At 40.5% G+C, this 14,586-nt stretch overlaps 2 protein-coding genes across 6 annotated transcripts in view; one reads left to right on the top strand and one right to left on the bottom strand.

Annotated features, from left to right (window-relative positions):
- Positions 1–11,618, top strand: part of LOC126375190 (baculoviral IAP repeat-containing protein 6) — a 50,014-nt gene extending 38,396 nt beyond the window's left edge. For 3 of the 4 annotated variants that reach the window (XM_050022059.1, XM_050022058.1, XM_050022057.1), the window contains 11 exons: positions 441–649; positions 1,247–1,417; positions 2,186–2,366; positions 2,552–2,714; positions 3,018–3,135; positions 3,429–3,555; positions 7,741–7,958; positions 8,294–8,533; positions 9,685–9,873; positions 11,007–11,141; positions 11,405–11,618. In XM_050022059.1, coding sequence (XP_049878016.1) covers positions 441–649; positions 1,247–1,417; positions 2,186–2,366; positions 2,552–2,714; positions 3,018–3,135; positions 3,429–3,555; positions 7,741–7,958; positions 8,294–8,533; positions 9,685–9,873; positions 11,007–11,141; positions 11,405–11,581 — 1,928 coding nt within the window. In that variant the 3' untranslated portion in view covers positions 11,582–11,618. Of the gene's footprint in view, positions 1–440; positions 650–1,246; positions 1,418–2,185; positions 2,367–2,551; positions 2,715–3,017; positions 3,136–3,428; positions 3,556–7,740; positions 7,959–8,293; positions 8,534–9,684; positions 9,874–11,006; positions 11,142–11,404 lie in introns of those variants that run through there. The other variant, XR_007567542.1, reaches the window with a different exon arrangement.
- A 1,279-nt stretch (positions 11,619–12,897) lies between these two features.
- The window catches only part of LOC126375191 (papilin), a 146,680-nt gene continuing 144,991 nt past the window's right edge, over positions 12,898–14,586 (bottom strand). For both annotated transcript variants that reach the window (XM_050022061.1, XM_050022062.1), the window contains 2 exons: positions 14,479–14,575; positions 12,898–13,969 (listed from right to left, as the gene is read on the bottom strand). In XM_050022061.1, coding sequence (XP_049878018.1) covers positions 13,882–13,969; positions 14,479–14,575 — 185 coding nt within the window. In that variant the 3' untranslated portion in view covers positions 12,898–13,881. The remainder of the gene's footprint in view (positions 13,970–14,478; positions 14,576–14,586) is intronic.

The following is a 14,586-nucleotide window of genomic DNA, read 5'->3' as shown; positions in this document are numbered from 1 at the left end:
TAAAAAGTGCAGTTGAAAAGAAGAAGACTTGTTTTTTTTCAGTAACATTTGTGTTTGATGGTCTAGGTACCCCTGAATGTCCGATATGGATAAAGATAAGACAAGCTGTGACACCCGTATTTCGATATATATAGAAAAGCAAAACGAGCACTCACTGACTGACTGACTCATTCATCACGAAATCTCAGAAGCTACAAGTGCGAGGAGTGTAAAATTTATTAATAATAAAATAATATATTTTTTTTTCTAATCTGGATTTTCTCACGGCAGAGCAAATGCCTTCCTTCTCACCTTCTAATTCACACTGTCCTGAGTAAACTATCCAATCCGTCTCAAACGCATCCAGGTCGTCACCATTGCTTCCTGGCTCTGCCTCTGCCTGTGCCTCTTAAGAGGTGTCTTCTCCGTCCAATTTATTTACAAAAACTATTCGTCCACAGGGAGTATCGTAGTAGGCGGCAGCGGAGCTAACGGCAACTGGTCACTAGGCACACTTCCGTTCCGAGTGGTGGCACAGCTACTAGAAGCGGCGCCACTGAGCAGCCCGGAAGGTAGACAGCTGCGACGGGCATTGCTAGCACTGGGAGCGGTCCGGCTGGTACTCGCCTGCCTCGCCGTCTTCACGCACCACAGACCCGCTTCCAACGATGTAAGTACACTGAACAACCTTAAGAGGCAGTGCCTGGTACTCAGTAGGCACGTTAAACATTGCAAAGAAGAAGAAAATATTTCTAAAACATGTAGCTATCATCATGTGCCTCGTTTGCCAGGTTAACTCTGCGAGTTGGAAAGTTCAGATAGCAGTCGCCCTCGTAAAATGTTGGTGCCTGCCAATTTATTAACATTACGAAATCAGTATAGGAACGGCGCCAGAAACTTTACAAAAGCACAATCTGTTTTTGTTTTTTTAACAATTTTTATTTGCTGCCGTAACTATAAACAAGTAAAAAATAAACCTAATTTGTATTCTAAAACGTGTGATACCCTTGTACTTTTTGATCTATGATAAGAAGAATCGTGTTTATGACATAATCGTGATTGATCTATAGTGTTGCAAAGGTTCTGTAATTAACTAAATATTAAGAGAACCACTAACAGAAACAAAGAAAGCTAGGTGAGGTGTGGGTACTTAGTTCACCTTGCGATGGATATAGGTGCCCATTTGAGTACCCCAATTGGGATTGTGAGCTTATGTTACGTAAATAAAACTTATATTCAGCCACTAACCCACCCATCCACATTGCAGAACAGCCAAGCGTCCAACGGCTCTTCAGGCGGCAAGGGCGAGGAGAAATCCCAGCTGTACTGGGCGAAGGGCACGGGCTTCGGCACCGGCTCCACGCAGCAGTCGTGGAACGTGGAGCAGGCGCTCGTACGGCAGCGGACTGAGGAGGAGCACGTCACTGTGTTGCTGCAGGTGAGATAATATTAATATAACACTTCTGGTGAGATTATCTTATATAAACAAATAAATTGTTAATTTTATCTTATCGTTACCTCATAGTGAAAACCACATAAGTACTATTTTGAAAAGTCATAGTCAGATGTAGCTTTTGCTAACAAAACAAAGCAATAGAGTTAGTTTCAAACCAGGTCAAAGTTTCAATTTTTAATTTAATTGAAAGAAATTGAGGTTTTGTTTAAGATTATCACATCAGAATGACATTTTCCAAGAAGGCGCTTACGACGTTTTCACTATAAGACGACGTTATGTAGCTTGGTGGGGGGATTCCCTCCAATTCTTTCACAACTTTCAATGATGAGATAAATAACGGCGTCTCTGGTTCCGTGGTTGAGCGTTGGGCTCAGATCCGGTGGTCCCGGAGTCGAAGTGGGAATAAATCATAAAAAAATACTTTGTGATTCCCTAGTTAGACACTGTAGACTGATCACCCGAATGTCCGAAAGTAAGATGATTAGTATTTCGGAAGGCTCTATAAGCCATTGGTCCCGGTTACTACTTACTAATTCTAGTCTTTGTCGGCTCAATATTAACCAGGGTTGCTGAGGTTGGTAACCCATTTCACAACCCACACGACAGTAAAAGTAGAGAAGATTGATCTTCTGGCTAACCGTGCAGGAAGATGTCGATCTGATCGTGAAATGTCCGCATTAGTTTTGTGGCGGTTCCGTCATTTTCATCAAAACTATTTGTTTCGATTCAAGCACGAATTAAATTCTCCAGGTATTAGCATCGTATATGAATCCCGGAGAGAAGTGGCCCCCGGAGGAAGGCACGCCGCAAGTGGAGCTGGACGAGTCGGAGGGCGACGACGAGGACAACGACCTCCCGTCAGAGTTCATCGACCTGCTCGTCGGCAGCTCGCTCGTGCCCGCCATATGTTCCTATCTTAGGAATGATTCTGGTAAGAGTAAAACTGACTGCCTATATTACGATTAAAAGAATGCAGCCCGCTAAAGTTCTAATATTAGTTTTTAATTCGAAAAACGATGTGTACAAAGGCAAACTAGTCGAGGGTAAATTTTATAGCGTGCAGGAGTGAAATACAGTATGTTCAGAAATGACATAAAATATAAATGTTCCCGGCAGTGCTGGACATGTCCCGCCACATCCCGCTGTACGTGTGCGTGCTGCGCGCGGCGCGCGCGCTGCGCGGCCTGCGCGCGCGCCGCCTGCGGCCCGCGCTGCGCCCGCTGCCCGCGCTGCTGCACCAGATGTCGCGCACCACCAACTCCTACGCCACCAAGCTACGGTACCCTTATTTATATCTCGTACACTGGTTGACAAAAACACCCGTCATTCAAAAGGTTTAACGTCCCCTGCTATTTTGAAGAACTTTTCAACTCGTGCGTACGTACGAACACGTGCACGTGTAACCCATTGTGCGTAAGGTTGGTATTGGTCGAGGACGTGCACGTGTGCGCACGAGTCAAATTCGAGCAAAAATACAACCAAAGCGAAGCGGTAAAATGCGATGATATTGATTTTATATAAAGGTTGTTGCTTTACAAATTAGATTGACAAAACGTGAATCTCAAGTACAATTTTGTTTCAGGATGAGTAAAAAAAATATATTTGGGAAAATGACGTATAGCCAAAGATTTAGTACTTCAAGCAATTCAGAACTGTCGGAAGAAGACGAGGGACTCGCCTCGCTCATTGCCGATATTCAGGTAAGATTACACAATATAGACACGCGGTCGCGTGTCAAGCCAAGTTCAAGAAACAGAACTGGCGAGTTTACACAAGAAGTTTACACAATAAGCTCTACCAGTAAAAGGTTACACTACTATTCAAGTCATCAAATGTTTATTCTCTTACAACTTCCAACTAAAGTAATAATAGTTATTATTATCTCTGTTTTGCATAATTGAGGGAATTTTAAACGTTCTTTTTATTCATTCCTAATTTTGACTATAATTAAAAAAAAATATGTCCCTTCCTAAAAAATGTATGGTGTGTCTAGGCGACGTCAGCGCTGTTGTGCCGGACGGAGGGTGAGCCCGAGGCGTGCGGCAGCTCCGTATCGCGACCCGTGAGTGGCGCCAGCCGCGAGGCTCGGTACATTGAGCTCATGCGGACCATGCAGTTTGGTGAGTCATCTATTCTGTCTTAAGAGACAGAATGATGAGATGGGTGTTAAGACACCCCAGTCTACTAGTCACAGCTGGAATTTTGATTAGACCTGATTTAACCCGTCAGATCTCGACCAGCAATGCAAAATCTATTGTGTGAGGTATCTTGAGGGGAATACCTTTTAATAAGACTCGCGCTGACATCGCTCCCCAAGTAGCAAACAAGAATTGTGATTAAGTCATATATGTCTAAACTTTAGCTAAAGTGAGATTTATCCAAATCAAATAGGACTTATTAGGACTTCATAAATTCTTTTCCTTCTTTAATACTATATAGTTTTCAACAAATCCTACTTTAGATAATTTAGAATACACAAAACCAAGTTAAGTATTCTCAAAACTATTTAGTCTTATCTCAGCCTACTGTTAAGTCTAAAAGTATATTTTTACTTTACTCAGATTATTTGAAGGCTCACTTAATACTAAATTGATTTACTGAAGTATCAGTTTAGTCTTGTAAAGTAAAAAATGAATTGCCTAGATATACTTAAGGCAATTTTAATACTAAGCTTTGAGATTAGATTAGTTAAGATTATTTGTTGCTCTTATACAAGACTGTTTTATTCGTTTTTGACTACAATAAGTAAAACATAAGAAAAGTCTATTCACTGGACGATAAAATCGAAATAGAAGCAAGCAGAAAGATGGACGAAGTTCAAAAAATAAAAAGATCTGGTGGTTTTCGAATGCAGAAAATGAAATATAGAAAATTAACCTGTGATAATGCACATCCTACTGTTTTTGTTAGCGATGCGATATCTTCTTCATTGCTATCAATTTTTTCTATCGATTAGTATAACACAATCATTCAATTTTGTCAAAAAAGTCGTAAGTTCCTGTTTTTCAATTCCGAACCAGCGTGTGGCGGCCCAGGTACCTACGTCTCGCACAAATCTTCTCAAAAATGATTAAACTAGTCTAACCAAGCGCACGGCAACACTACACCATGAAAAATCGAGTTTTATATTAAAAACCTGCTAAGTTCAAATTTAAAAGTAGGTACCTATTAGTCTAATAATAAATAAATACTTTTCTTTCTTCTTTCATTCTTTCTTTTAATAATTTTAAAAATGTACCTATTTTTAACAAAGTTTCATTGCCAATCATAAACATATCTATTTTAAGTTTTGTATATGGTAAAATGCATTTAAAGTGGGCATTAGATTCGCTTCCAATATTTTTTTAGCTTGATAAAGTCATCGGGAACTTGGTCGCCATTTTTAACAATAATATTTTTGGTGGAATTAGAAACTACCGTGCACACGCACGTCGTTAATCAAATTGCAAGGGTTCTTCGTGTATACAATATTCAACGGATACTCGTTAATTTTTACAAAAATCACATTGTATCCGTTGGCAATTAGAAGCGCGGTGATCGTACCAACTTTGCGTCAGCGAACCATGTACCTATGAGAATGTATGCGCGGTGACTCGTTAGCAAATTGAGTTTGTTTGTAACTAAAAAACTTTGCTAACGATAATATTGAACTTGGCTCTCATTTCACATTTATGTTTTTGATTGGATATCATTACTTTTTGTAGGTAAGTACATATCCTCGTAACGCGTGGGTCCTTTTAAAAGGACAAATTCAAAACTAAAAGTCGACTTTATAAAAATAAAACATTTGAATACCTATTAAACTTGTTTAAGATTCACGTTAAGTTAAAAAAAATATATGCCAGTAAAATGGATGAGAGTTGTGTTGTATCATGGGCGAAAAGCTGACAACCTATCACCGCTAAACACATGTTCCAACTTGCTTACCTACCCTCATAGTACTTGTCGAATGTGGCATCAAGTGGTTCCATGATCACTTAGTGCTCTGCCTACCCCGATAGGGCATATAGGCGTGATATGTTATGTTAAGTTAATCTACACACCTACCACAAAAAGACCGGCTGTCATGAGTTTTGATTACTTACTGATTCTTACATCTATAGTTAGGTACAGGCACTAATTAGGTATTTATGTTAAGCGTTCATAATAGAATCTAATTATTTAAAAGTTGCTAGTTTTTTTTCCTTTGTATTCATCTAATTACCTATCTGCATACCAAATTTTAACTTTCTAGGTCATCTGCAACTGGGTTAGAGTTTTGATCTATAGGTCAGTCAGTCAATGATAAAAATGAGGATTTTTGGATATTAATATCTAAATAACCGTTTGAGATAAGCTTATGAAATTTAGAACACATATGTATGTTGCAAGTCTCAATATATGAGCCAAATTTGATACGTTTATGTGATATAGTTTTTGATTTATGAGGGGGTCAAAAGTGGCTCCAGATGGTTCGTGTAATATTACACACGGTGCGGCTCGCCAGTTCTATTTCTTGAACTTGGCTTGACACGCTACCGCGTGTCTAGATACTTTTCTTTCTTCTTTCATTTCATTATTTCTTTTAATAATTTTAAAAATGTACCTATTTTTAACTAAGCTTTATTCACAATCATAAATATATTTTAAGTTTTGTGTATGGTTAAATGCATTTAAAGTGAGCATTAGATTCGATTCCAATATGTTTTTAGCTTGATAAAAGTCATCGGGAATTTGGCCGCCTTTATTAACAATAATGTTTTTGGTGGGATTAGAAACTACCGCGCACACACACGACGTTAATCAAATTGCAAGGGTTCTTCGTATATACAATATTCAACGGACACTCGTAAATTTTTACAATAATCACATTGTTTCCGTTGGCAATTAGAAGCGCGGTGATCGTACCTACTTTGCGTCAGCGAACCATGTAGGTAACCTATGAGAATGTATGCGCGGAGACTCATTAGCAAATTGAGTTTATGTTCGTTAGTTCCATTTCTGATAAATATTAAACAATTAAGTAAATCACATTCCTATCCAAGTAAGAACTTAGCATAACAATATTGTTTATCTTCCACGAGTCGAAAAACTTACCTCTTAAACAAACATACTTTCCATACGTTTTAAAAGCTCGTTCGATTTTAATTGTTACTTGTTACATAGCTAATTCTGGCACAAAATAAACAAACATGATTTTACGACAATACTTCACTAAATCAAAATAGAGGATAACTTTAGATATAAGAGTTTTAAGTAGGAATTCACTAAATACTTTTTGTCTTAAGTGGGTATACTCCTAGACAATTGAAGTAAAATTTATCTTAACTAGTACTTGATGAAGTGCAACTTGACTTTACTTTTCTAAACTGATTCTTACGAAATCAATTGTTTCTAAAGTCTTACTTCATTTAGAAAAATATTACTTAACGCCATTTTGCACTTACGGGACGAAAACAAGTATTTTTTTTTGACAATATTATCGTCAAAAACTGAAGTAAATTAATATAATATTTCTGTTGTAGTAACAATTACTGCGTTCAGCTGTCACGTATTAATAGAAAATGAATTTATCTGTACCATATGTCACCATTTTTTTTATTTGCTGAATAATCAATACAAATTTTATTATTATTTTTCTGGTATATTCAAGGCCCTTCTGTTTTTTAACACTTTCTATCGATTTTACACGAGAAACAATCATGCGTTTATAATTTCCTGTATGTGAAACGGCGGAATAACCTTTTGTTAAAATAACAACTAGTATTTTAGTCGCCATTTTCTTACAGACTTCATTTCTTGTGTTAATGTAAATGTTCGCCATTATATTCTAAAATAAAGACGCGTGAAGTAAAAATCGTTTTAAGTATGACCTGAAGTTTTACTTCGTTAAGTTACAATTGACTCAGTGCAATTCAATCCTATAGTCTTAACTAAGTATTGTAGATATCTTCAAGTATACATTCTTGGTATTAAGTGATACTACAAGAATTCTAAGTTTAGAATACGCAAGAACATTGTCTAAAGTAGGGTTTAAGTCTGACTTAGCGTTGTCTTAAGTCTGTCTTGTATAAGAGTTAAAGTATGTGCCCACTTTTACTAAACTGTGTCTTCAAGATATCTTGAGGGATATCTTGGAGACATATAAGACTTATCCAAGACAAGGGCTTGATTTAGTCTACTTGCCTTCAAGATATCTACAATTCTCTTTTAAGACAATCGGTTGCTACTTGGGTCAATAGTAATTCTGAGTTGATGCGGTTGGTCATTGATCTCACGACCCACACGAGAGACAATGTCTGATAATCATCGTGTGCCACCCACAGAGACGTTCGAGATGATAGTGGAGTGCCCGGAGTCGGGCTTCAAGTTCACGGTGCCGTACCACTTCGAGGGCACGGTCCGCGCGGCGGGCGAGCGCGCACACCCGGCGCGCATGAAGCGCCTGGCGCAGGAGGCCGCCACGCTGGCCACCTCGCTGCCGCTCTCCTACTCCTCCAGCGTGTTCGTGCGCACCGACACCGACCGGCTCGACGTCATGAAGGTTCCTCTCCTAATATTTATACGCTTGACATTGCATGCGGTGACGGTGACGATGACGTCACAAGAGGCACGTGGGATGGAAGCCATCCCATCAGCGCCCCCCACTCATATAATACACCTACTTACATGAAAACATTACAATGAGCTGGATTATAGTTCTATACTTGAAAATCATCTGTTATTTACCGTCACGCATCATCAGCAGTAACATACACACTAATATTGCAATCTGATCTTACAAACTGCTGGGAATATCAGACTAATAACTAAGTCAAAACATCCTAACCTCATAATTATCATTGTAATAGACTAAAATTGTCCAAATTTGTTGTGCAGGTCCTAATAACAGGCCCCTCCGACACGCCGTACGCGAACGGTTGCTTCGTGCTAGACGTGTACTTCCCGGCGGAGTACCCCGCAGTGCCGATGCTCATCAACCTGGAGACCACGGGCCGGCATTCCGTGCGGTTCAACCCCAACCTCTACAACGACGGCAAGGTCTGCCTCTCCGTGCTCAACACCTGGCACGGGAGACCCGAGGAGAAGTGGAACGCGCACACTTCGAGTTTTTTGCAGGTTCGTGTTCTATTATTATTGGTATTTTATTATGTATTATTTTACACTGAGTGTAATTTACTGTAAATTTATTTTTCTCCTACTTTATAGTTGGATGCCAGTATTTTTTAAATTATATTTACAATGGTGCTAATTCCTGTAAATACCATCTAATTTTATTTTAAGTTATATCTGTCATTTTCTTATCCGCCGAAAAGGAAAGGGACGGGTAATCGACAAGCATAAAATTTATGGAACACACGTCAATTTTAAGCACAAATCTAAAACAACCGTCTAAAAATTTTACATCAGTCAATAACCTGACACAGTTAAGTAGACAGCACGTCAAACGGATTGCATACTAGCGACATACCTTTTTCATTCGCCCGGGTTATTCATTCATTTACTCATTCTTTCTAAAATTAAGAGCTGTGAATCATCCGTCCCTTTCCTTTTCGACGGATATGAAAATGACGGATATAACTTAAAATAAAATTAGACGGTGTCTGCAGGAATCGGGGCCAATGATATACTAATTTAAGCATGTTAATGCATAGATCAACTGCAAATTCAAATTCAAAAATATCTTTATTCAGTAGGTAACATAGTTACACTTTGAATCGTCAATTTTCACATGACGAACGTCTCATTCGCCTAAAACTACTGCAGCTTCTCACAACCTGTATAGCCGGGGAAAAGAAGCTGCAAGAAAAACCTCGACACAGGGCCCCATACGTTCATTAAAAAAAAAAAACAAAATATTTTTATACAATTAAAACATTACAAAATTAAAACATTATGTGCATGTATAATGCTAGAACTCATTTGTTTTTGTCAAAGTTGTTGTTTTTCTTTCTTTCTTGGGACTGAAATGTAACGGTGATTTATGTAATCCCAATTTCCCCTAGCCAATTTTGACCACCTTACACCGTCACTACTGCTGCTGCGAATTGGGTCGTGTACTAAGTTGAAGATAAATTATGAAATTCTGATTACTAAAGGCAGATCTAATACTAACGAATAACATTTTCTATTTAACATATTTATGAATTTTAGCCAAGAAAAACGACAAATTCCATGGTAATTTCGTGTTTTGACGTTTAGTAAAAAGTAACTGATTTGACTAGTTGGAAACTAGCCTATTGTGACGATTGATGACTGTCTGGTTGCAGGTGCTAGTGTCGATCCAGTCTTTGATCCTGGTGCCGGAGCCGTACTTCAACGAGCCGGGCTACGAGCGCAGCCGCGGCACGCGCGTCGGCTCCAGCGCATCACTCGAGTACAACTCCAACATCTACCAGGCCGCCGTGCGCTGGGCCATGCTCGACCACCTGCGCAACCCCGAGCCTTGTTTCAAGGAGGTACTATATAAACGCAGCTAAAGCGCACAGAGAAAACATCGGAAACACGTCTAAAGCTTTAAAATCGTCTAGAACGGACACTTCGTCTTTCAGCAACTCGCCCCAAAATAACTTAGAATCATCATCTCCTTAGCATTATCCCGTGCTCACAGTGTCCGCTTATCTAACCTGACGATTTGACAGGTCCGGTTTTTTTACAGAAGCGACTGCCTGTCTGACCTTCCAATCCGCGAAGGCAAAACCAGCCCAATACAGGGTAGATTACATACCTTCGAAAATGCATTTCTCGGGATGTGGGTTTTCTCGCGATTTTTCCCTTCATCGCTGAGCACGTGCTAATCATTTATGATCCAAACATGAATTCGAAAACAAATTCGACACGAAGTCACTGACAATGCCGTAAGCGTGGCCAACTGTTGGTCAGCAAAAATAAAGTATCGATCGTCATAGACTCGCAAAGAAGAAGAAGGATTTATGCGGTGATATTAATGATATTGGGAATAAGCCCAATTGGGGAATAAGCTCGCCTATGCTTTATGTAACGATAAATCATTTGTAAATTTCCTTTGTATTTTAAAGCAATAAAGAGTTTACAAACAAATATTGACTTCCGGTGCTGAGAAACTCACTCTTGGAACATCCCTTCCTGTGTGGAAGGACCGGTGGGGAAGGTGGGACGGACTATCACTGTGACGTAGACTTGTCATGGTCATAGATTGGTACACAGTTTGTCTAAGGTATTAAACTAAGAGTTTGCTTACCACGGCTATCACCAAAACATCACTATTCGGAAGAATTTCAGACCTCTTTTTTGTTTTATACTTTTTAGAGCGCGATATTTCCGTTCGTAGTTGGGTTTTAGTTTTTAAGTCTATCGTGTGGGTTGCCATATAGACGACCAACCTCCTCAACTCTAATGTTAGGGTTATTATTGAGCCACCAAAGGTCCCTGACATGACTCATGTAACAACTACTTACAACAGTAAGTAGGAACCGGGACCAACGGCTTAACGTGCCTTCCATAGCACGACAGAATAATGGAAGTATTACATTATACGTACGTTATCCGCAGATTCGTTGACACCCCATCTTCGCGTATAATGATGCAGTGAACATGTCATTGTTGTCCGCAGGTGATCCAGACGCACTTCTGGATCAAGCGCAACGAGATAATGCAGACGGTGGCCAACTGGATCACGGAGCTGGAGGGGCAGAGCGGCGACGAGCGCACGCAGCGGAGTATACAGCTCAACCTGATGGCGCTCAAGGTACACGACACGAACGGCGAATAGCTAACAAAAAATTACCACTATTTTCAAATAATCTTTGAATTTTGCTTGGCAATATATTTTTTCTTAGTTCCTCAACAATCGAGATAGATTGGGATCTTTTTATGACAGTTTTAACTCGCCTAAAGCCAAATTTAACTGGGCTTGTCGACTGACTATTTCAGGGAAACAAGCCACGAATCGAATTCGTACAAACACGCATCAGTTTGACTGGTCATGATTAATGTTGATTGTGGTTACAGCGGCACTACGTGAAGCTGCAAGAGGAGCTGGCGAAGCTGCCTACGCCGGCGGGGCTGGAGGACCTGGACGAGCCGTTCACGCTGCCGGCGGCGCCGCCGCCCGAGCCGGCCGCCGACCCCCCCGCCGCCGACATCGACCACGACATGGAGAAGATCGTCGCGCAGGTGCTGGACTGAGCCGCGGGCCGCCGCAGCCCCCACCCGCCCCCCGCCCGCCCCGCGCCGCCCGCGCCGCCCCGCGCAAGGCGCAATGAAAGTACAAGTAGGGAACGTGAACGCATTTACCGTAGTCTAGCCCGTAGGAGATATATACCCGTATTTATTTCGACCGCCACGAGCGATCTACTATAGACGTACCTTGAATTATACACGTGTATGACGGACTCATATCTTAATAGCGAGTTTATGAATGTTTTTATTTGTAATAGAAGTTTCATTTTATATAGTTTTTTTTTATTAGATAGTTTAGGATTTAGTGGGACCTCTGTTTAGTTTAACACGTATTGTGATACTAAAATGGGCGGGCCCGGCGCCCGGTAAGCTATTTAAGGAGGAATATGATTACGGGCCGTGACGTCATTATTTAACTTTACACAATGTATAGTAGTAGTATATAGTGATTTGCGCGTAGCGGGACAGTCGCCGGGGGTTCGAGAGTTTCCGTACAAATATCCTCCTCGATCGCACGAAGTCCGGAAACGAGGCGAGGTCGCGCCGACTGTCCCGCGTCGACGCGACCTGTTAGCCCCGACCACGTTGCTGCGGCGACTTGCCGCGCCTAGATCTTTGACTAATGACGATTGTCGTATAGATGCGTGCATATTGAGTGTATAGCTCGCGTCGCCCGCAGCGCCGTGCGGGGCGGCATACATCACTACCACCGCGTGCAGCCGCCGGCGTGTCAGATACTAGCTCATGACGTCACTACAATCTGAACGCGCGTGGCTTTTGCCCTCGGCGTCACTAACGCAATGTACATTAAATTATAATTTGATGTATATAAAATGTTTTATTGTGTTTAATTTTTGTAATTAAGAATATATGTATCGCGGTAACGCTCTCAAAGAGCGATCGGTGGCGTCGGAACCATCCTACGCTGGATAGTAAATCGTAACGGATACACTCTGTAGCTATGTACAGGCCTAGCCGTCGCACATAACAAGTGAAATTGTTTGGTTTAGTTCGCGAACGGACTGTATGTGGCTCGGGCGGAGCGCCGCCTGCTCACGCCCGCGCGCGGCCTCCACCAAATTGCGTCATGCGAATGTAAATAGTAAAAAAATCGTCAGTAGTGAAGTTTCTCATTGTACTTTCATTGCCAGGTAAGTTGGACGTAGGACGTTTCTTGTTATATTTGACTGTGAATTTCGGAATGTAAATAAAAATTTATGTTATCGCATTTTTTTGTTTCATTCTGTTTTTCCGGTTTAAACATTGAAGTGTGTCAATTAGTAGATTTTGGAGTGCTTTGATGTTCTGATTAAAACGACATGTATCATTCACTTATATGGGATTTTATTGTTCATTCTATTTACAATGTCACAATATAAATTGCCTTATCCATATTATTATGACTCGGGATACTCTAGCCTCGCCACTAGCTTACGCTTATGCTACAATACTACTCGTTCACTAAGCGTTCCTCTATAAACACCTTATGAAATAAATAATTTATTTCCTACACACTGAGGCCCACTTCCATCAACATTTTCTAATCAATTTTCACCAAATACAATAAAAGTTTGTCCAAACACCTGGAAGACATTAGTAACGCCATACATGCACGAACGTTGATGCAAGTGAGTCTGATACTCGAATAACTAGTGTTTTATCATTAGCATTTAGCATTACCTTCCATCACAGATGGAGCTATTTGTGACATTAAAATATTTATTTACATAACCGTTTCTGCGTAAATATATCTACAGTATATCTATGGTATAACAGATGTGCACCTTGAGATTCCACTTAACATCAAACCACAAAACAAATACAAAAATACACTTTAGATTTTTTTCTAAATGCTGAAATATTTATGGCACTCGGTGACATCGAACCTATTGCAACTTATCACCTGGATTTCTATTAAAATACTATAAAATTAATATATATTTTAGTTGACACTACCGATACAACTTATAACACAATAAAACATTACATTGACTGTCCACACAGGAAAGACACGAGCAAAACGGGAAGATAAGATTACTTCTGAATAAAAAATAAAAAATGTTGCTACTTTCAGTGAAATTGGAATAATCAACCTTGGTCTGGTCTGATGTGTCACTATCCATATCTGACCAATCTTAGTCATTGTCATGCTAAGGAACCTTAAAACTAAAGGAGTAGAACAGTTACAAATCTTCCCATTCCACTGCCATCTTGCGTGTGAAAACTTCAAATGTGAGCAGTGGTCACCGTCCAGTACGTCCCCACGGACCCAGCTGTGGGCATGTGGTCCCAGCAGCGGGTGGTAACTACTTCTTCCTCCAGGACTCGTCTGCCTGCATCTCTAGATCCTGCGCGTTCAGCTGGCCAGCCTCCACACACGACTTGCAGCAGAACCTGGTGATAAACGGAAGTTTCAATTCACAAGTGCTATAAATAAGAAGACATTGGAAGCACGGGTGGAAATTATAGAAGACAGTGAAAAATCTCTACAAAATTGCAAAATTGGCAAATTATCGTAAATTTACTCTCTTACTAAAGAGAAGACTGGGCGGATAGAAGAGGAGTAATGTGAGTACTACTTCATTATTTCTTTGCCGTTACGACTAAATATTACTGTTATTTCGTAATAACAACGTTTTTATTCGCTTTATTAAAAAAGAAAATCTTAGGATGGGTTGCGAGCCAGCCGAGGGGGTAAGATTTTTGTATTATTCAATGTGAATTGTGTGTAAACATTTGGTCCGTTTGTCCATGGCTACTAGCCCAAACGCCTCCTCCAACCCGCAGAGGAGCAGCGTGGTGGAGTGGTCGCTCCTTAACCCTCTCAGGGTGATTAAAGGGAGGCCTGCGCTCAACAATGGGACATTAGGTTTAGGTTGATTATAACTGGCATATAAACTTACTTGGAGTAATATTTGTGATGACAGAACTTGCTGCGTACGATCAGGTTGCAGTTGGCGAAGAATGGATTGTCGGTGCATTTGGCCGGGACGTATATACCTGTAAGGAAC

Source organism: Pectinophora gossypiella, chromosome 18, assembly GCF_024362695.1.
Source record: "Pectinophora gossypiella chromosome 18, ilPecGoss1.1, whole genome shotgun sequence".
Taxonomy (NCBI): domain Eukaryota; kingdom Metazoa; phylum Arthropoda; class Insecta; order Lepidoptera; family Gelechiidae; genus Pectinophora; species Pectinophora gossypiella.
The sequence above is the reverse complement of the archived record's forward strand: the minus strand, read 5'-3'. Positions and strand labels throughout refer to the sequence as shown.